The sequence below is a fragment of the Falco punctatus genome (genome assembly GCF_963210335.1).
Source record: "Falco punctatus genome assembly, chromosome: 8".
NCBI classification, from domain to species: Eukaryota; Metazoa; Chordata; class Aves; order Falconiformes; family Falconidae; genus Falco; species Falco punctatus.
The window spans coordinates 26,097,152-26,117,854 of record NC_137588.1 but is presented as its reverse complement, the minus strand read 5'-3'; the positions used below and the strand labels follow the sequence as shown (position 1 = coordinate 26,117,854).

At 50.1% G+C, this 20,703-nt stretch overlaps 1 protein-coding gene across 2 annotated transcripts; it reads left to right on the top strand.

Moving 5' to 3' along the window:
- Window positions 1-29: 29 nt before the first annotated feature.
- On the top strand, window positions 30-20,428 carry ARPC2 (actin related protein 2/3 complex subunit 2). Of its 2 annotated transcripts, XM_080397965.1 has the most exons (10): window positions 30-223; window positions 10,286-10,320; window positions 11,338-11,450; window positions 13,487-13,532; window positions 14,081-14,267; window positions 14,672-14,765; window positions 17,093-17,219; window positions 18,333-18,433; window positions 18,906-19,006; window positions 19,986-20,428. In XM_080397965.1, exons 1-10 carry the CDS (start codon window positions 150-152, stop codon window positions 20,008-20,010), a joined length of 903 nt encoding a protein of 300 aa, XP_080254091.1. In that variant the 5' UTR covers window positions 30-149; the 3' UTR covers window positions 20,011-20,428. The 2 variants fall into 2 exon arrangements, with proteins under 2 accessions (XP_080254091.1, XP_080254092.1); XM_080397966.1 differs by lacking the exon at window positions 10,286-10,320 and having other exon boundaries at window positions 84-223.
- The last annotated feature ends 275 nt before the right edge of the window (window positions 20,429-20,703 follow it).

Below are 20,703 nucleotides of genomic sequence, written 5' to 3'. Positions count from 1 at the left end.
CGCCTGTCGGCCCGCCGGGGCCGGAAGTGACGTGCGGGCGCGAGAGCGGAAGCGGCGGCGCAGGCTCGGGCGGGTCCCCGGTGCGCGCAGCGGGCTCGGCTCCCTCCGGCCTCGGTGCCCTGAGAGCCCCTCCCCTCCCCGGCACCGACATGATCCTGCTCGAGGTCAACAACCGCATCATCGAGGAGACCCTCACGCTGAAGTTCGAGGGCGCGGCCGCCGGGTAGGATCGGGGGCGCTGGGACGGGACGGGCTTGACGGGCACGGGGGCGGCGGGGCTGGGCCGGGCCGGGGCTGCGGCCTGAGGGAAGGGCGGACGCCGGCTGGCGGGGGCAGGGCTGTGCCAGAGGCCCGGGCAGAGGGGAAGGCCTAGCGGGTGGCGGGGCGGGTGGTGCCTGTGTGGGATGGGGGCCCGTGGGAGGACAGGGCTGAGCGGGGCCGGGGGGAGCGCCGAGGCAGGGTGGAGGTCGGGGGATGGAGGGGCTGAGCTGGAGGAGGTGGTACGGGGGCGGGATGGGGGCTGGAGGAATGGTGACAAGGCAGGATGGGGGCCTGGAGAATGACGAGGGGTTGGCGCTGAGGTGGGGTGGGGGTCTGGGGAGCCAGAAGGGCAGAGCTGAGACAGGGTAGGGGTCTGCGAGGTGAGAGTGCTGGGAGGAGGGTCTGTACTGGGGGAGGGTGGGCTGGGCTGGGGTAACTGAGCTGGGGGCCGTGGAGTTGATCATAGCTTGGGCAGAGTGAAGGGCTGGGGGACGAGGGAGCAAAGTCAGACAGGCATAATCAGAGGGCAGAGTGGGGCTTGAACGGGTTGGTTAGTGCTGGGGTAGTGTGGCGGCCCGGGGAGGGAGGAGGCAGCTGGGGAGGGTATTGGAGATTGCGCTACTGAGGTGGGCTGAGGGAGCAGAGCTGGAAAAGAGGGCCTGGGCAAGGAGGGAGTTGGGAAGGGGGAAAGGTAGTTTTCCAGGGATGTTTGCTTTGGGTAAAGCCGCATTTATAAGAACAGGCCCAGCATAGTGCCAGCACTGGTACAGAATGTGTGTGGGGAGCTGAGGAACAGGAAGCCTGTGTGTGGAGTTGTGGCCTCAGCCTTCTGCTTTGTGGGTGGGGAGCAGATTCCAGCCTGACCCCCTTTGCTTTCCAGAGCAGGAGGGATGTAGGCCCACAGCCCCTGGTGCCAGCCTGGTGGGTGTCCTGGCCTAGGGGCATGGTTGGAGGTGCTGGTTTGCACCTGCATGTCTGGCTGGGACAGTTGAGTCCCTGGGGAGCTAGTGATTGTTTACTGCGAGTGTTGCACCAGGGCTATAAAGGTGCTTGTCTGAGCACAGCGTAGCTTGGAAGAGAGTACCTTTCATATAAATGTCCTTATCTGTAGCCAAGCTACTCGAGGGCTCACTGTGCTGTCTGCTGGCGTGAGTAACACCAGGCACCTTTGTACGGAGACAAAGCCTTGAGAAGCAAAGCACAGTGGTGTTATCTCTAGGGTGGAGCCTGCCCTGGCACCTCAAATAGCATGGGCCAGGCTGCTCTGGGAAGGGACCCCACACACAGGCAGGTGCCTTTTTGTGTGTCACCTTTTCCTTCAGCGGCTTTTGAAGCTCTCAGCCTTTTGTGTGCAGAACTTTGACAGAGGCCATTTCCTCTGCTTTCTCTTCTCAGTTGACTTGTTGCTTGAGTTTGGGTTTTTTTTTCATAAAATAACCTCACAGACTGCACTGCCTTGCAGGATAGCTGAGCTGCTTGCAGGCTTTTTACTCTTCTTGAGCCTGATCATTTAATGCAACAAGTTTCCTTTCCCCAGAGCGCAGGCACCACGCTGGGAAGAGAGAGCTCCTGGGTGACTACTATGGTATTGCAGCTGCATCCATTAGAAAATATTATATGTACAGAGGTTGATGGTGTGTGTCAAAAATGCTCATTCATCACTAGTCTATACCAAGGCACTCTTCCTGCTGGAGAGAGAAGAATGTGCATGTGTCCCTGTGTTGGTGATGTGTAGGTGGTAGTCTGCAGCATTTAAATGCACCTTGAAACCCCAACTCTGTGTGACCAAAGCTGGACTTGCTCACTCTGCACCAGCCCACAGGCCCCCAAAATTTCCATTTCACAGTACAGCAAAGCCTCCTTGCTTCTGCATTGGCATGCTTGCATGACATACCGATTGTTCCTGGATCAATTCATAGTGCTGCTGATGGTGCTCTGCTTCTGCCTCTTACTCATCTATGGCGTGTTCTTTTCTTTAGATGTCATTTCTAGATAAGTTTTCTGTCTTGAGTGTGTTGCTGGAGGAGAGGAAGTTATTTACTTCTGCATTTTCTTCTCTGCTTATGCTGGGGCCCTCCTGTTCAGGCAAGCACAGGGTGGAGACAAAGTTCCAAGATGTGTAGGGAGATGTATTTTTTTTTTCCTGTCCTGGTTTCAAGTCTTCTAGGGAATGGGTGTTACGCAGTGTTTATTCATATTAAATTTCTTTTCCTTCTGGCCACGGTTCTGGGGTCATTCCTGTGGCACCAAGCCTGGAGAAAGGAGGGGATTTCCTGTATTTCATGATTTTGGTGATGCCTTTCCCAAGGCTTGTCTTAGGAATGGACACAGGACAGTCAGGGCAAGGTCAGGCTTTGAGGGATTCGGCAACTGGGAGGAGTGAGTCTAGACACTGACAGAATTGGTTTTGCATTATTTGCTCTAAACCAAGACTGGGGCAGATGCAATGCACAGATTTGGCTGTAGTGGTTGTCTCAGAGCCAGGTGTGCCTGGTGGCTTCAGCACCAGGCTGGGAGTCAGGCAAGGTGAGGTTTATTTCCAAATCCTTTGCCAGAGGCTTGTTCTGTGACATGGGCTGTGTTGCTCCCCTCTGCTTCCCATGGCTGCATTGTGGCCATAATTCAGCAGGCTCCCTGCAGAACTTTCCTGGACGATCAGATGAGAGGCACTTCATATTTCACCTTATCGTATAGAATGAGGTCAAATTTAGAAGTTGGAGCTAATAACTGCTCATAATATTATTGTCGTATATTATATGTCAAAATGCACTCTGCGTGGAGGTCCATCAGTTGTCTCTGGAGTTCCCAGTGTGGAAGGTGCCTCAGCAGGGCTGCAGAGATCAGGCCTCGAGGCAGGGCCTAATCTGTGTCTTGAGAGTCCTCCCTTGATAAGGTCCTTGGGGCTTGGCAGCATCCACCTGTAAACAGGGTAATTCCAAATTTAGTTTGTTTTTGTGGGTAAACCCCATGGAGATATCACATCCTTGGACAGCCACCATTGAATGGTGGTATTTAGATCAAGGTAGTGACAGGTAATGGACTTCAATGCATCTGATTTTTTTCTTTATTTAATATTGTAATTTCTTGTTTTAAATCCATTTCCTTAAAACAACCACATTTTTAAATAAAAGGCCTAAAGCTACCAGAATCTGTTGAAATAACTGGAGTTAGAAATTTGCTGCTGAAACTTCCAAGCATTGAACTGCTACAGTACCAGGGAACAAGCGTGTTAAAATGAGGCAGCTTGTGAGCTTTTGTAGGTGTCAAGAGAATAAAATGTTCCATAAGCTTTTGGCTAATTTATTTGGACTTAAGAAGTCACCTAGAAGCTGAAGTCATACTTCGGTTTTCCCATTTCTGATAGAAACCTGATGTGAGGGGATGAGCTCTACCAGTTGGAAGATTTTGTTTCTCATCATTGCTTCCCTTTGCTAACCACAAAGGAAAAAACCCACAACAAACAATTTAAGTATAAAACATTTTCATGCTTGTTCTCTGTACCTGATACTTGTTCTGTTTAATACATGGGGAGGAACTGCCTCCCAAAACAGATTTGCTGTCCCATTTTGTCCTGCTCTAATTTAACTGACTCCAGTGAAAATGTGGCACAAGGCTGCTTCACAGGGTGTTTGGTTTTCCAGCCATACATAGCTTGCTATAAATCTCTGATAAATTAATCACCTGCCTCAAACTGTTACTTAGTATTTATCCACTGTGCAAAAGAAAACAAATTTGCATAGCTGGGGAACAGTGTGCTTTTTCCCTTGGTCGGGGTGGAGGGAAGAGAATCCTGAATTAAACCATTGGTTTCTTAATAGGTACAAATCTGCAGGGCTTCATGACTATTAGCTACATAGGAACACAGCTGAAGCTTGAACTTCCCTGATGTAGAGCAGTTCCTGTGAGATGGTTGGAGAGCTGGGCTGAAGCGGCACCCACGTGCTTTTTGGTATTTCCCATCTGTGGTCTCTTTGGTGCTAGTCAACTGTAGAGCTGAGCCTTTCAGACCAGCAGGCTGAGTGCTGGGTTGAAATGAGGTAGTGTGAACTTTGTGTTCATGATGTGACATGTGTAAGTTCATTGTGGGGAGACCAAGTAGCATCTGGAGGCTGTCAGGCACGTTGGGAGGGTAGAGGAGCTTTGTGTCCTGCTAGGTATGACTGAGAAACATCCTGCAGGAGTGGCTGTGGTGATCTGTCGCTGTGGCACTTCAGGGGAGATCAGCAGCCCCACTGAAAAGAGAGGTTGCTCTTTGCCACCCCCTCCTTCTTGCTGACACAGGCGTTGTTGTGGCTTCAGGGGAAGCAGGATTGGGGAAGTGACCTAGGCTAAAATTAAACAGGCAAAACTGGGTATTTTTAGCCCAGATGAGTTTTCTCATCTCATTCATTGTGTGAAGGCTGCGCAGCTGAGGAGCAGGGATCAGCCCTCCCTCCTTCAGCAGCAGTGGCAGGTGCTGGCTCAGTGTCCTCACAAGCCCAGCCTGGAGCTGCACACCTCCCCTAGCACATCCTCACCTGCTGAAACAGCCTGCCTGACTCTGAGGAGCGCTTGGATGATGTGGCTGGCAGAAAGCAGTATCCTTGGGTTCAGCATGGCATAGGTGGCACTAGTGGTAAACCTTGGCCATCCACATTGAGCATGTTGTAGGTGTTTGAGAGTAGCTCCTGGGCTGCCACAGCACATCTGACTTCAGCCACCAGTGAAAGTGACTTTGCATTAATGATGGATTGTGAGCCACCTCTGTCCGGAACTAGGCAGTGCTCTGCTTTCAAGGAGTAGCACAAGGAACAGCATGGGAGAGCAGCCCAGATCTGCAGTGTTAGGTTTTGCAAGTTGTTCTGTCATTGCTCCAGCCTCAGTTTTCATCTCAGGTTCCCAAGAGAGGCCTGCTCTGTATTATCCTCTGAGAATGGTTCTCACTACAGCCACTGGTGTTTGACACCAGAGAAAAATGGGTATCAGTTGCTATACCAAAGAAGTGTAGTGAATGGTGTGTGCAAAATGAGGCTTTTCCCCAGAGACCTGCTGAGCACTGGATCGCCCTGGTGGGGAACTGTGGGCTACGTACCCGCAGCTGGAACGGAGATGTACAGGGCACAGACCTGGCTGGAAGTGGACCTGCGTGCTGCAGCACCAGCTCATGCCTTGTCCACTGGGAATCCCAATGCCTTCGTACCAGCCAGCCTTCTCCAGGCTGCCAGGCCCTCAGCGAGGGAGAAGCTTGAGCACAGAGGGGTCACCGAACCAAGAGAGGAGAAGTAGCAGGTATGGGGGCTGCCATACGCTACTTGGTGTTGCTCGCCTGACAGAGCACTCCTGTTCAAGTTCGTGGTGGGTGTGCTGCCAGAGCTATGGGAGCTCTTTGATTACATACGCTCCCGCAGCTTACGCAGAGTAGCTTTTGTTAGCTGAGCAGGGTCCGTGAATAGAAGAACTGTTCAGATAATTTTAGACATTGCTCATAATTTTTTTATTGGAGTGACCTTTCTCTGGTGAGAGCCTGCAGTCTGTCACTGAATCTGGCATGCTCTTGCCAAACTGTGTGTTGACTCTGGTGATCTGAAAGCTCTGCTCAGGGCTTTAAGCTTTGAAATACCCCCTTTCTTTCCCCCTGCCCCTCTCCTCTGGGGCAAGAGATTAGAATATCTGCATGCCTGCAGCTTTTAAAATAATTGCCATCCTCCTTTATTTGATACAGGTATTAACTGTGATGTGGGAGGTGCTTCAATATGGTTGTTGGCCTGTATAATTAGAGTCTTCGTTCTTCTGTACTTAGATTTGTTGTAACATTGGGCTAAGAGCCTCTGTGGCCTGAGAGTGAAGCTGGGGAGTCTGGAAGTTGTTTGAGTCGAAACTGAGGAAATGCTGTCAGAGAAAAAAAAAAAAAAGTTTGCTGTTGCTCTAAAGTGCTCACTGGTGTCTCTCCATGGGCAGTGTGGCTTTTCATGGATGTTCTGCTGGGGTGAAAAATCTGATCTAGAGCTGGCTCTGTATTAGATAGACAGACCATAGGAACCATTTGGAGACAAGTAGGAGGAATGTGGGCAAGAAGACATAAAACCTGTCAGGGTCTTCTATTGTTAAAAGCAGAGAGTAGGTGGGATTTGGTGTGGATTTTTACTTCAAACCTGGTAAGTGTTATCAGAAAGCAGACCGCTGCTGCTGCTTAGAACAGCTGCCATTTTAGCATCTGAGTTCAGGCAGGGTTTTGCAGAAAGGCCTGGTCTGGATTTGGTGTTTAGCGCAGAGAGGAGCCATCTCAGTTATTCCCTATGTGAGCTGGTTTTATTGTCCATTTGGGACAGAGGGTAGCAAACAGGGAAGGTCGCTGGGGGAGGCTATGTTTCAGGTAGCATTGGCGGTAAGGAGCTTGCAGGAGTCACAGCAGGTCTCTGCCCAAGGAGCGGATGGGCTGTACTGTCTGAGATCCTCTGAGCTTAACCAGGCTTAGTCTGGTTCTCAGAGAGACTTGAATCAGGGGTGGAAGTGAACCCCAAATGAGGTCCTGGCTGCCCAGAACCCTGCTTCAAAGTAAACCACAAAAAGGATGGCTGGGGTTTACAGTCACTCTGCACAGAGCTGCTAAACTGCTAATTCTCACCATAGGTGTGGATGGGTCTCATCACTGAGGCAGGGGACACTGGAGCATGCTAAATGTTGTGAAATTGCTTGGAGGGGGGAATTACAGATTTAATATTATAACAACGCTTTGGGGAAAAATACAGCACTGGACCAGGCAGAGCCCTTTGGGATCGTGCCAGTAACCTGATGGTAACCAGTACCCACCCTGCAGTGGTGCAGCCCTGGTGCCAGGCCTACTGCATCCCCTGCTCCAAGCCTTCACCTGCCCAAAAGCAGGGTGGGCTGGGAGGGCTAAACACCAAGAGGACATGCTGTGCCTCTGCGGGGTGTTCAGCACGTTCCTGCTGCTATTTCTGTTGGTGGAAGGTCAAGGGGAAGTGATGACATGCGCAAGTCTGCTGTGAGTCCAGAAGCCACGGGAGGCTGGAGGTGAGAGCTCCTCTCTCTTCTGCCTGGGGAATTCTTGATGGGGGAACAATTCAGGTAGCAAAATGGGTGATTTTTCTGTTGTACAAACGTTTTAAGTAGCCAGGATAGCTTTGGTAAGGTGAGCCAGAGAGATAAATAGAAGCACTTTAAACTTTGGGCTTATAAGACTGCTGAACTGTGAAGGGCTACGAGAGCTTGCTTTGCTCCCAGCCACACTTCTGATACTCTTCTCTGTCCTCCCCTGGGCCAGGCCAGGCCTGGGTTACTTAAGCATGTGCCAGGCAAGGCAGAAAAAACACCCTGCAGTAGATGACAGGGCCAGCGCGGCTGCAAGGAGCTCTGTATGCAGCTCACGTGAGCACTCGCTTCACTGATGCTGTGCCGGGAAGCAGTTGAATATTCAGCACACCAAAGTTCTGCCCAGTTACCTGCTTTTCCTTTAAATATCTCCCCTCCTCAAAATCCCCCAGTACAAGAACTGAGCTACTTGGGAAATCAGTGTTACAGTAACTTCTTTAAGAAATCATGCTTGCACGATGAAAGGTTCAAAAATGGGGCTGTGTTAGAGGTAGGCTTTTGTGTGCAGAACAAAGGCTCTCCTGCAGAGCCATTAACCGACTTTGGGTACACGGTCTCACACAGCTTCTTAAATAATGTGACCAGTGATCTTCTGCCTTCCCCTGGGGTACTGGGTGAGTGAGCAGGGGAATCGTTGTCCTTCCTAGGTAAAACTACTTCAGTGCGCTGGCTGTCAGTCTTCCCTGTGTTGCTGAGAGGGAGGTGCTGTGTTTAGGGGCTCTGCTGGGAGCTGGGGCTCTGGGAGGCGTCAGCTCCATGTGCATGGGGAATGGGGTTTGAATGGTGTAACTCTGAGAAAATGGAACAATGGTTTAAGGATGTGTCCTCTTTAATATTCCTAGCTCTCGTGTGCCTGACTGTGCTATCTTTAAAGCTTCCTACATAGGTTTCTTTTTTTATAAAAATTTATACTGCCATCCAAGCTGATTCCCAAGTCTGAGTGTGGTACTCTAAAAGAAGAAACATGTCTGCATTGACTGACCTAGTGGGATCAGCGGGATTTTCTTTTATTTCTGCTCTGAGCAGTACTCGGTGAGCTGAACTGACTTGGATGTGGCTTGGGGAATTGCTCCCCTTTCTAAGAGCCTGGGTTAAACATGCAGCCAGGGATGCCTGCTAAGCCTCTGTCTCAGGCCCAGCTGGGAAGGGGAGATGACAGAAGAGAGGTCACAAGTAGCTGGCACAGCTCTTAAACTAAAGGACCTGCCTTGGGTGCACTCGCTCAGCTTCTTTCAAGCATGTGGTTTTTATCTTCAGCAATGCTGCACAAAAGACAGAGGCTCTCCAGCCTCCCGACAAAAAGGTCTGTTGCTTTTCACAGCTAATAACTTTCAAGAAGCAGCCACACCTCATCGTTTCCACTTAGGATCTCTGGCTGGAAGTTAATTCCTCCGTTTCCACCTGAGTAAAATGTTGCTAACACAATGCATGGTCTGGGATCAGTGCTGTTCTGTGCCTTGGTCTCCCTGCATTGCCCATCTTGAGATTTAGCACATCACGGTCATTCCTGGCTTCCAGGAATGAGGCTGTCTGCAAAAAAGCTGATGGAAGAATAGTGCTTTCTGCTGGGGGCAGGGGGGAAGTCATTAAAAACTTTCCAGAATATGGTGAGGGAAATTAGAGTCATTGCTTCCCCCGCCTTTTTCTGTGTATGTGCCGAGGTGTAGCTAGTACCTAGCAGCATGTACGTGGGTGGACAGAGCAATATTTGGTGAAAAGGTTGAAGCTGGTCTCTGGGAAGCAGCAGCATAGTTGAGGCCACAAGGCTGTCTCAACACACTGGCTTTGGTTTGAGGAGTTATTTCAGTACATTGGTTCAGGTGGGTGTGAATGAACTGCTTTAGAGGCTAGATTTGTTAGCAACAGCCATTAGCCTGTACTTTGTTTAATGTCAACTGCTTTTGAAAAGTAAGTGGAGATACACAGTGAAACAGCTGCATTTTTATCCTATTCTCATTTTTCCACCCCTGCTGTCATTGATGGAGACCTTTGCATTGCTCCCTGTTGGAGAATGGCCTATTAATACTAGTCCCCTCAGAGCTGCTGAAGCAGTTTATAGTGGCAGTTCCAACAAAATCACTTTTCAGAAGCAGTTACATCTTTCACAGGATCCTAATCTACAAATCATGGACAAACTAGCAAATAGGGTCTGTTAAGATGTTGTGAAATCTTCATACCCACAACATAAGACGTGATGTGCCTTTGGCTTGCAAGGTGCTCTTGTTGCTGATGAGAGGATCCCAAAGACCACACTGGGCAGTGTTACAGCAAACCCACATGTACAGTTTTCCTGCAGAGGTAGTTGGCATAGTATTGGGGTATTTTGAAAGGGATGTGCTGGGTGCGGGATGAAATGCACATCTGGAAAGTTTCCTTCTGTGGTTCACTTCTAGCCCCAAACTTGCAGAAGGGTCCTCTCTGTGAGTGAGTTATATCAGTGTGTTTGTAGAGTTGCTGTTGATGGCAAAGGTGGCACTGCGTCTGGAAGGATTGTTCAGTCTCTAAGGCCCTTCCATGAACTAGTATCGCAGGAACTTAGAAAGGAGCCTCTGTCCCCAAACCTGGATTGTGGCTGTTCTCTGTGGAGAATGTGCTTGTTAAACTCCATAGTGACAATTAGCTTTTTCAAACATTCCTAACTGGAAATGTGCTATCTGAAAATCTATTAATAAGCTACAAATAATAACAGTCTCTGCCAGCTTCAAGACCTATTTTCTATCATCTAAGGTAGAACTGGTGGGTACAGGAATGAGGAGAATTTGAAGATCCCTTGTTGAAGGTTACCTGCTGGTTGAACAGCAGGAGACAGAGGGGTTTTCAGGTAGAGCTGCTTGTGAGAAATAAAGCATTGGAAATTAATCCTCTTTTCTTCACAGCTTGGAGGCTGCTGTTTGCATTCTCATTTACCTCCTTTGTTTTCTTTGCTTTTTAGAAATAAACCAGAGGCAGTAGAAGTAACATTTGCAGGTAAGCTCTGCAGCTCTCTTGACTTCTCGGAAAAAAAGGGCTGGCTCAAGTAGTCTGCCCACGGTTATGCCTGCTGTGGGGCACTGCAGCAGGGGGCGGAGAGCCATGCAGGGACAGATGGTGTGGGCACCCCGCAGCCTCCCCAGAGCTGGGGCTTTGTCAGCTGCCCCACAATTTTCTCTGTCCATTCACCTTCCCTGGGACTTTCTCCACAGCAGTGAGTTCAGTGGTGGCAGAGCTATCTTTGGTGTGGTTTTGTTACCTAGCTCTTCTTTTTTACCTCGTGTATTCTCCAGTCCTGCTCTTGATGCTACTTGTCATTAGGTCTTTAGCACCATCTAGTTTGGGTTGTTAGAAAGCTGGCTTAGGGTGACAGGCAAGATGAATTCATCACCTGAAGTTTGCTCTCCAGGACAAGAAGTGCCAAGGAAGCTCAAGTGCTCCTTCAGCAACCGATTTTTTGCTTCTGTTATCAAAAATCTTTGTAAGCTGCAGAGCTCCATGGGGAAGTAGAGCTTGCTAGGTAGCTGGAGGGTTGCCTTTCCCTGCCTCCTGCCCTCTCTGCCCAGTCTGCAGTGAAGTGGAAGCTGTCTCAGCAGGCAGCAGCTGAGATGCCTTTGCTGGCAGAGATGTTTTCCCCTCCAGGCTGCAGCTCTGGCCCGGTGGCCTTGTCAGTTACTTTCTGTGCTGGCCATCCAGAAGGCTCCAATCTCTGTGTGTCTGTATCCTCGTGTGTTGAGCATAAGCAGATTTTCCAGGGATACTAAATGACAGTAGACTAAAACTTTTGATGATGGACAGGTGTCAAAACTGTTTCAGCTCTTTCAATGGTAACAGGTCTCCCTACATGACATTACTGCTTTCTTTAATTATGGGTTTCTCTCTTGGTGTATGTGTGAGGGCTGGAGCAGGGGGAACAGTGTCTCTTTATGCAGTTCCTGGAACATGTAGGGAAAACCTTCCTCAGAAATAGGAATTGGCTCCTGTTCCCTCACATTTCTTTTGCTTGCTTCATAGACTTTGATGGAGTCCTTTACCATATTTCAAACCCCAATGGAGACAAGACAAAAGTGATGGTCAGTATTTCTCTGAAATTCTACAAGGAACTCCAGGAACATGGTGCTGATGAGGTGAGCATCTCTGGGTCTTGAGCCTACAAATACTGTCTTTAGTGTAGGCAATGTCTTTGCAATGTTGATGGATCTAACATACAACCCTTAGAGAAGCACCTGTGCTCCCATCTCACAGTGGTCAAAAGAGCAGCCCTGGGCCAACCAGGAGTTCCACTTTGCTGGAAGACAAGGGCAGAGTGTGTTCACACACTCTCATGAATAAAAAGCCATCTTATATGACCCTGCAGCCTGAAAGTCAAAAGACATCACAAGTTTTGAAAGTCCAAGTGAATGTGAGGCCTGGGCACATAGAAAGTTTCCCTGACTGATGTGCTGAGTCCACAAGTTGAAGGCAGGCACCAAGGCAAATCCTTGCTGCTGTTCCTACTCTAACCATGTTTGAGAGCAAGTGATGGGCTCCTGCTGTGTGTGGCAGATCATGATCTGCAGGCTGGTTCCCTCTTGTCTGCTGCTGTGTGAAGCAGTCGGTTCAGTTCCTGTTGAATGGGCCGGGGCTGTGGAGAGCCATTTATGGTAGAAAGAAGGAGCCTGTCTGAGCTGTGGTTGGGTGCTGAGGCAGGAAGTATGACTCAGTTCCTGAGTCAGTTTTCAAATCTCCACATAGTAGCAAATGAGGTTCACCCAAGGCTCTTAAGCAGGCTTTTGCCTCTGGGTGCCTGTCCTTGGAGGAAAACAAGGAAACTGCTCCATGAGTTTGAGTCTGGTGGAAAACAGGTGGTTTGAACCCAAAGTAAATTCCTGTGAGTTGCTGCAAGACATACCAAAGTCAGAATAAATACGTTTGAGTGTCCTCCTTTCCTGGTTCCTTGTGCAGCGCTCTCTAGGAGCAGCATTGCCTGCTACTGAAAGGTACCGCTGCTGGCAAACAAGAGAGTCAAGCAGCCCAAATGGTGGAACTCCCACAGCATATTTAGTGAGGATCAATATGGATTGATCCCAAGATAACTGCTGTGGTGGGTGAGTGGCCGATGCCACTATGCAGCAGCAGCCATCATGGTGGTTGGTTGAAGGCAACTTCCCAGGTTTTTAGGGTGAAAATGGGATCTCTGTAGAACTGCCTTGGGAGTGCTGACTAAATAGAAATTACACTTTTAAATTGCCAGTTAGCAAACTGTTGCTTTCTGTGCTTCCCTGGAGATGATGGAGCTTGCTTCTGCTCCATCTTTGGTGAAACTCCACTGTGAGGAGCGCAAAGTGGGGTTCCTGCTAAGAGCATCTCCCTGGGCTGCAGCAGGCAGGCAGGCTCTCTGCTGGAAAGGAGGTTTTTGACATGCAGAGAACCTGTGCATCCTCTCTGCATGGTGGTGGGTGTCATCCCAGGAGAGCCAGTTCTGCCACAGCATTTATTGTGTTCTCTGTGAAATACGTCCTGTTCCCAGCCCCCTCATTGACACAGAGCTATGGCTCAGTTGAAAATTGCCATTGATGTAAAATTCAGCAGTGATTACGTTTGAATAAAGGTTTTTGCTGTGCTGTAGGCGGCTCTGCTTCTGGGAGGCGTCCAAGCTGCTTGGCAGTCTCCTCTCCATCCCCATCTGTCCCTTGCAGTAGGCTAAGACAGGGTGGGTGATCGCCCAGCCATGCCGTACATGACCCCCGCTCTGAATTTGCCTTCCCACAAGGAGAGGGACGGGGCACACTTTGCATCTGCCTTTGAATGGGAAGAAGGGTTTGTAGCCCTTAGATCTGTTGTGTCAAGCTCTGCTACAGTTCTCCTTTGAAGTTACGGGGTGTATGGAGGGGTTTTCTACCCCATACAAGTTCAAGACTAGCAAGAACTTTAAAAAGTTCCAGCTCTCAGTCCTGTCCTGCAGTGCATCCCCTGTCAGTGGCGGTTTAGGGAGCTACACCTAGAGCAGGAGCAGCCAGTAATACTAGAAGCAGATGACTTAGTATTTGTCCAAGTTCACTTAGACTAAGAGAGGCAGATGCTGTAATTTGATGTTTCTAAATGAAGACCACACATGGCCTGGGCTTTGCAGGAGGAAACAACCCTGACAGCTTATGCTTTCAATGTTTAATTTCTTTCCTAGGTATTGAAGAAAGTCTATGGAAGCTACTTGGTAAATCCTGAATCAGGTAACCCTGGGGTAACATTTACTCTTCATGTGTGTGAATGCAATTCCAAAATTACTTCAGTCACTTCAGAAATGCTCAAATGAAGGCTGCACTTCAAGAGCTTGATATCTGGGGCTCTCTGTACCATGAATGACAATATAAAAGGTGGCTCAAGTAAGTCAGGGCTGCAGTAGCTTGCAGCACAGGCTGTAATTCGTGATGCAGTCCTCCTCTGGGAAGCCTCTGTTCCTCACAGTTGGGGTCTTTGTTCTTCTCAAAGACGCTTTGTGAGACACAGGAAAACCATGGTTACCTGTGACAGCATCTCTTCCTACTCACTGCAAAAACTTGGGAGCAGCTGAGCTGGCACTTGTGTCTGGGAGCTCAGGAAGGAGCTCCAGGTGTGTTGCCATGGCTTCTGATGATACTTGGGGTAGGAAACACTCACTCCTGGGGCTTCTGGGAGGGCTTAAGGCAAAGGTGGGACTATATATGTCTCTTTTGGAAAATGTCTCTGACTTCATTAAGGCCTTGCATAGATAATTAAGGTTAGTGGCTGTCCCTCCTAGGTTACAATGTCTCTTTGCTCTACGACCTGGAGAACCTTCCCGCAGACAAGGATGCTATCGTGCACCAAGCTGGCATGTTGAAGCGCAACTGCTTTGCTTCAGTCTTTGAGAAGTATTTCAAATTCCAGGAAGAGGGCAAAGAAGGAGAAAAAAGGGCTGTCATCCACTACAGGGACGATGAGACAATGTAAGTGTTCAAACCAAGCAGTACAGGAGTTGGCCAGCTGTAGGTTGTGGTGGAAAGTCAGGAAATCATACTGCTCTGTACTTTGCCAGGGCAATAAGGGCCTGTCCTAGGCTGTCAGAATTATCCAGTGAGGGCAGTGCTCATCCCTCAGGCTGCAGGGTGTTAAACAAGAGTCTCTTGTTAGTGCCAGCACTTGTGGCTGCATGCAGGAGAGGAATTGGCCACTCCCAACAGAAATGTTTTGCTCCCTGTAAATACTGTCTTGAGGGAGGGGAAATTTTCAGCATCCAGGCCTGTGAATGATTGTTGTATCTGCTTGACCTTGTCACACAGTTGCTTTCTCATCCAGTTGTACTTCTTGGCTCTGGTTCACAGCTTGATTCTCCTCTCTCACTCATCTGCAGGTATGTTGAGGCAAAAAAGGACCGTGTCACAGTTGTGTTCAGCACAGTATTTAAGGATGACGATGATGTGGTGATCGGAAAGGTGTTTATGCAGGTATGGAAACTGAATTGTGGGGAAAGGGTCTGGTCCTCAGTTCAGATGTCTTGTTGCTTGAAAGAAGCATTGCCAAAACAAGCAGATGTTAGGCTGAAGTGAGTTCACAGGCAGCTTAACGCACATAAATGCTTTCTTTGCAGGGCTCCAAGCTGCACTGGGATGGCATAGGCAGTGTATTTTCAAATCCAGGCACTTGCATTGGCATCTTCTATTATCAATGGTCTTGTTCATGTGGGCAATTAAAGATATTACCTGTTACAGATGAGAAACACCATGGTGAATACTTCAGTATCCACCCTGAGGCCCTGTAGTGCAGCTGGCTGTGTTGGGGGGATTGCCAGCCAGCTGAGGAGCTGAGCATGGTGGGGAGGCTGTAGAGGCAGAAGAAGGGGTGAGATGGTGCTGAGAGTTGTCTTCACCTTGAAGTTTGTTCCTGCTAATGTTCAAATGCTGTAGAGAGACTCCACAGCTCAGTGTGGCTGCTCTCAGGTGCCATGATGGTCTCTTGAATCCAAGCTTTGCAAAGCTATGAATTTGCTTAGTTTGCAAATAGATTGCTTTAATCTGTCATGATAATGCCAAGTACCTCTGGATTCAGCTACTCTTTGCAATTGCCATTCAGCCAGGAAGCATTCAGAAGCCCGTAGTCTTTGCTTTGCATGTCTCTTAGTGACTGCGTGCAGCCTGTGGTGATTGGGACGTTTGTTTACAGCTGAGGAAGGTTCAGTGCATGTTGGTGCATGTGTTCATCCATGTCGCTGGCCCACCTAGCTCACTTGTGTCTGCTGAAGCACCTGAGCAGCTTCTTGCGCAGTCATGGCCACGGAGCAGGGCCCTGCAGGATGTTCCCAGGGCTAGAGGAGCTTTATTTAGCCTATCCATTCAGGGGTACAAGGCTGTACTGCTGACAGGCTTGTGGACAGCAAGTTACTGTCCCAGTTTGCTGGATACCAGTTTACCTGTACTGGGAATCACTAGGGCGGTGTCTGTTGTGATGGGAGTCTCATCTCGCAGTTCTGCTCTCTGTGTTCTTTAGCCATGGGCAAGGCATCTTCTCTGGCTTTGAGCTTTTCCCCACCAGCATATCCCACAGCCTGGAATTTAGCTTTTAAAACACGGAAGGAGGATGAGGTGAACAAAACAGAACCCTGTGAGGCTCCCGGGGAGGTGGCAGGGTTTCAAGGCAGCAGCTGTCCCAGAGTATCCATGTCCCAAGTTCTTCGTTTTTAAAACAGCAAACCCTGCTCCTGCCCAACCACAAGAATTTCCACTCTGAGTCACGCTGCCTCCTTCCCTCCAGCTATTGCTCTTGCATAACGCAGCCCAGTCGCACATGGTGGCTGCTTATCTGGGCTGTCATGGAGAAAATCTGACCATTAACTAACCAGTGAAGCCATTTGAAGTACTTCACCCTCTGGCATAAGCAGGCAAAGTGCAAGCTAAGCATTTTGTTAAGGAAACCACAGTGAACTACTCGGTTCTCTAAAAAGGGCACAGATGCTCCTGCCCTTCCCAGGGTGAGCTGTGCTCAGAAGGGAGGAGAGGCCAAGGTGGCTGATATGTAGGTTGGGCTGGGAGTCTGTGAGGCAGAGGAGAGGCTGCCCTGTCTTGGGGCAGGAGAATGGTGTCTGGACTTTCCCAGCCCGGCATAGGGACAGTCCTGTAAGTCCTGAAATGCAGAGCCAGTTCATTTCATTTGAGGTGGGGTCATGCTGCTGTCAGGTTCCCTGGCAGAAGTGATCTGTTGTTTCAAGGTGTGGAGAAGCGTTAGGAAGAGCAGGCTTTGCACAAAATCTTCAAACCCTATAGGTGCCTTCTAATGCCTAGACAAAGACTCCTGGTGGGAGATGCTTTCTCACATGGAAGAGTCTTTACGCTAGGTGCAATGGAGACCTTGCAGCCCTTTCTGAGAATTTCCTTTCCTTTGGGATGATGGGCACTGCCTGCTTTCCCTGGAGCATTGATGGTCTTGACTTTCTGGCAGGAGCTGTGCTGTCTCATGCGTTTGCTGAGACGGGGGTGTCCCTTCCACAAAACACCCGTGGCAGGAAGTGCAAGGCTGAAAGTCACCCCAACTGAGGGGCTGTGCTAGGGCCACATGCAAACCCAGGACAGCTGTGCATTTTGGTCTGGTTTAGCTGGGAAAAAGGATTGTTTTCCCAAGGTTTGGCCTGATGGATTAATCCCATTCAGGGAAAACAGGGAAACCTCCTGCTCAGCTGCCCTGTGGGAGTGTCCAGTGGGCATGGGGAAACCCCGTTTGCTTTCCTAGTGTGTTGCTGGACTGTCACAGTGGGACTCACCTTCAACTTTGTCTTGTTCAGGAGTTCAAGGAGGGTCGCCGGGCCAGTCACACAGCCCCACAAGTGCTCTTCAGCCACAGGGAGCCGCCCTTGGAGCTGAAAGACACAGACGCAGCTGTTGGCGACAATATTGGCTACATCACCTTTGGTAAGCAGGCAGCTCTGAGGCCTGGGAACACTCGGGGAGGAGAGAGGTTCCTGCTGCCGCATGAAGGAATTCACCTTCCCTGAGTGTTCAAGTTGGTCATTGAGGGCTGAAGGGACTCTGGAGTTGGATTCTGTGTTGTCTGTCCCCTTTGGTGTGTCCCTTTGCTGTACTGGGTCACCTCAGCTCTGCTGAAGGTGTGGAAGTAGACAGTGAGCTATTTAGTGTCTGCCTACAAAATAAACTCAGCATTTGGAAGCAAGGGAAGAGTAGCTTTGCTGCAATACTGTGGAAACTGGATGTTTCCTGTGGGAGGTTTCATGTGAGTGTATTTGTAGCTTGTCCAGCTGCAGGCATCTGTGCAGTGCTTAATAAGCAATCGGAGAGTGGGACAGTGAGTTCTGCTTCTCCAGTTGTGCCTCTTTGCTCTGGGTCAAACACTTCCATCTCTTAAAGAGCCACTTTCCCCTGCCTGCGGAGGTGCTGGCCAGCAGTCACCACTTCCTCCTGGGCAGCAGTGCTGAAGGCTGAGCCGATTCCAAACCCTGCCCTGTTCAAAGGAAAAGGTCTTTTCCAGAGAAACTGGAGATCGTCATCCAGACAAAAAGGTCTTTCAGGCCTTGGATCTGAGTTGCTTAGCACAGCAGCAGCCTCTGGAAAGAGCAAGCCACCGGGCCCCTGCAGTAATCGAGTCTGGTTCTGTCATGGGGCCAGCAAGCTGGTCAAGGGTAGACTGGATCTTGAAATCAATTGAGCAGCCTGGCTGCCCTTGTCTGCCTCTTAACTCTCTCCTCCATTTGCTGCTCCAAAGTACTGAAGTAGCATCATGCAGTTTCCTACAGTGCCATCATCTCTGGGCACTTGGCCTTGCCGGCATCCTCCAGAGTGCACAGCTGTGTCCAGGCTGCTGCGGGAGACATGGAAAAGTGCTGCTAAGCCCTGTGTTTAAAATCACAAGTGCTGCTTAATCTTTATATTGTGTCATAGTAAAGGGCTCTTTGTAGAGAGCCAAGTAGGCGTTCAGAGCAGCACACCCTGAAGCCTCCAGTACTGGAGGAATGTGAAGCCCTTTGGTAGCCTCAGGAGGCACTAACAGTTTGTATTGCTCTCTTTTAGTGCTGTTCCCCCGTCACACCAATGCTGCTGCCAGAGACAACACCATAAACCTGATCCACACATTCCGGGACTACCTGCACTATCACATCAAGTGCTCAAAGGTACTGAGGGGATGGGGGATACAGGGTAGCTTCAGCCCATCCAATCGGGGTGCTGCAGCGGAGGAGCCACAGGGCAGAGGTGCCCCCCTGAGAACTCACTGGGGTCTGGCATTGCCCTCCCCAGTCATGCAGGGGGGGCAAGTGATGCATTATCCCCTTCTCCCTGCTCTTTGGCGCAGGCAGTGCCTGTTTGCTTCCCATTGTAGCAGCGAAGTAGAACTTTTTTTCCCCTTTTTGGATCTGGTTTCCTTTCTGAGAACAGGAGGGCAGTTGTTCAGAGAGACCTGGCTTTGACCAGGGCTCAGGCAGCCATTTTCACCGTTGCCTCCTGAACTTCCCTCACAGCACCATGGCTGTGCAAAGCTAGGTGCTTTCCCAGCAAGCAGAAAGATAGCTCCTGCCCTGTGTCCTGAAATCTCAGCTATGAATACAGGATCCTGACAGGTCCCCATTTTGTCCTTACAAAACGCAGGCCTATATTCACACACGTATGAGGGCAAAAACATCGGATTTCCTCAAGGTGCTGAACCGTGCCCGTCCAGATGCAGAGAAAAAAGAAATGAAAACAATCACGTGAGTAGCACAGCGAGGCCCAGCTCCCTGGGCTTCTCAGCCAGCCATGAGCTTGCTCCTTCTCAGCTTGACATAATCCAGTCTGGGGAGAACTGGGATGCTGTGGGGGTCACCAGACCAGGGCCTGATGTGCTGGGACCCCATCTGAGAGAGGAGGGTGTTTCACAGTCAAGTGCTTGCTTGGGTGTCTTGAGGTGACTGGACTCCCAGGACCCCTGGTGCTCCCTCCGCCACAGTCACATACTGCCTCACATGTCCTTTGAGGAGCTGGGGCTGTGGTGAATCCTGTACGGGCAGGTCCTATGTGGAAGGCTTGTACACAGCTCTGCGAGCCCCAGTGTCTCCGCTGCGTGTGTGTCCCCGAGCCTGTCCATGTGGCATTCGTGGGGCTTTTCCCCTGTTGTGTTCAACATGGTTGATCAGCTCTGGGGGCAGCTCCAGCTCACGGCGGGGCCGGGGGAGAGTGGCCCCGTGCTTCCCGGGGGTTTGTGGGCACTGGAACAGGTTCCTGCTGCCTGGTGCGTGTGCAGCTCCTTGGAGCCCCTGGCCAGCAGGTGGTTGGGGCCAGGAGCGCTCCCAGGCCACCACGCTGGCTGGCCAGCTGGCTCCCTCTTGTGAATAAAACAGCCCAGAGGGAAGTGGGTGGAGAAGAGTTGTGTGAACGTGTTTCCCTCGGGTCCTTTACCCTTTGCTCATCCCAGAGGCCCCTTGGTGCCCTTTCGCTGTGTGTCCTGGCACGTCCCCTTTGTTGTTCTGCTCTGGGGCCACGGGGTTGTCCCCTCTGTGAAAGCCAGCCCTTCCCCATAGCCCCGTGACCTGGTTCCGCAGCTATAAACGCCTGTGAGCTCTGAACCAGCGCGGTGCCTGCCTGGTTTTGAGAGCTCGGTGCAAGTATATGCCCCACCAAAAGCCCTGTAGCTGCCCTGGGGGACCCCAAAACAGCTGGGGACTGTGCTGACCTCTTTCTGCATTCTTTCAGGGGGAAGACGTTCACAACCCGTTAACGCCAGGGTCACTGAAGCTGCCGTGGAGGACAAAGGTTGGGGCACTTGCTACCCGGATAATCGTAGCTTTTAATGTTGCACCTCTGTGGGCTCATAAGGAATTCAAGCAATCGGGGTCTGTTTGTACAACAGTTTGGGGAGTAATCTGCAGAAACGAGCTGTGCTTGCGAGGACTCGATCGTTCCAAGAAACAAAACCTTAATTCCAGTTTGATTGACTTAATTTCTTTTCTTTTTTAATTTTTTTTTTCTTTTCAAGCTGTTTCGCTTTGCAATATGTTACCGGAAATAAGTTGCAGTATTTCTTATGAGAATAATGCAATATTAACTTGTTTTCTTCTGAGTATTTGAGTTCAAAACTCCTGTATCTGAAGAAATACTGTTGGGGTTCATTAATAAAGGAGATCTTTCTATCTTAAGGGGCTGTGGGGCTTTGGCTTGTCAATGCATGTGGCCTTGCCCCAGAAGGGGTATTTGGATAATTACTGTATTGTAGAGCAAATTACTTCTGGTGATCTCTGTCTTGAGGGCTGAAGTGGGGGTGCTGTGCCCAGGTCTAGGAGTGAGTAGCCTGTTGTGTTAGGGAACTCCTGGACTGCACAGAAGAGGATTGTCCTACCCTCAGTGAGCAATCTGCACCCTTCCCTCCTCCCCTGACGCCTTTGTTTCTCTTCCCCCCAACAAGCAGAGTGGA

Excerpts from the sequence above, each read along its gene's own strand:
- ARPC2 (XM_080397965.1), top strand. The coding sequence starts at position 150 with ATGATCCTGCTCGAGGTCAACAACCGCATCATCGAGGAGACCCTCACG. Across the intron at positions 13,533-14,080 it reads CTTGGTAAATCCTGAATCAG|GTTACAATGTCTCTTTGCTC; the intron begins GTAACCCTGGGG and ends TGTCCCTCCTAG. Across the intron at positions 17,220-18,332 it reads TATTGGCTACATCACCTTTG|TGCTGTTCCCCCGTCACACC; the intron begins GTAAGCAGGCAG and ends GCTCTCTTTTAG.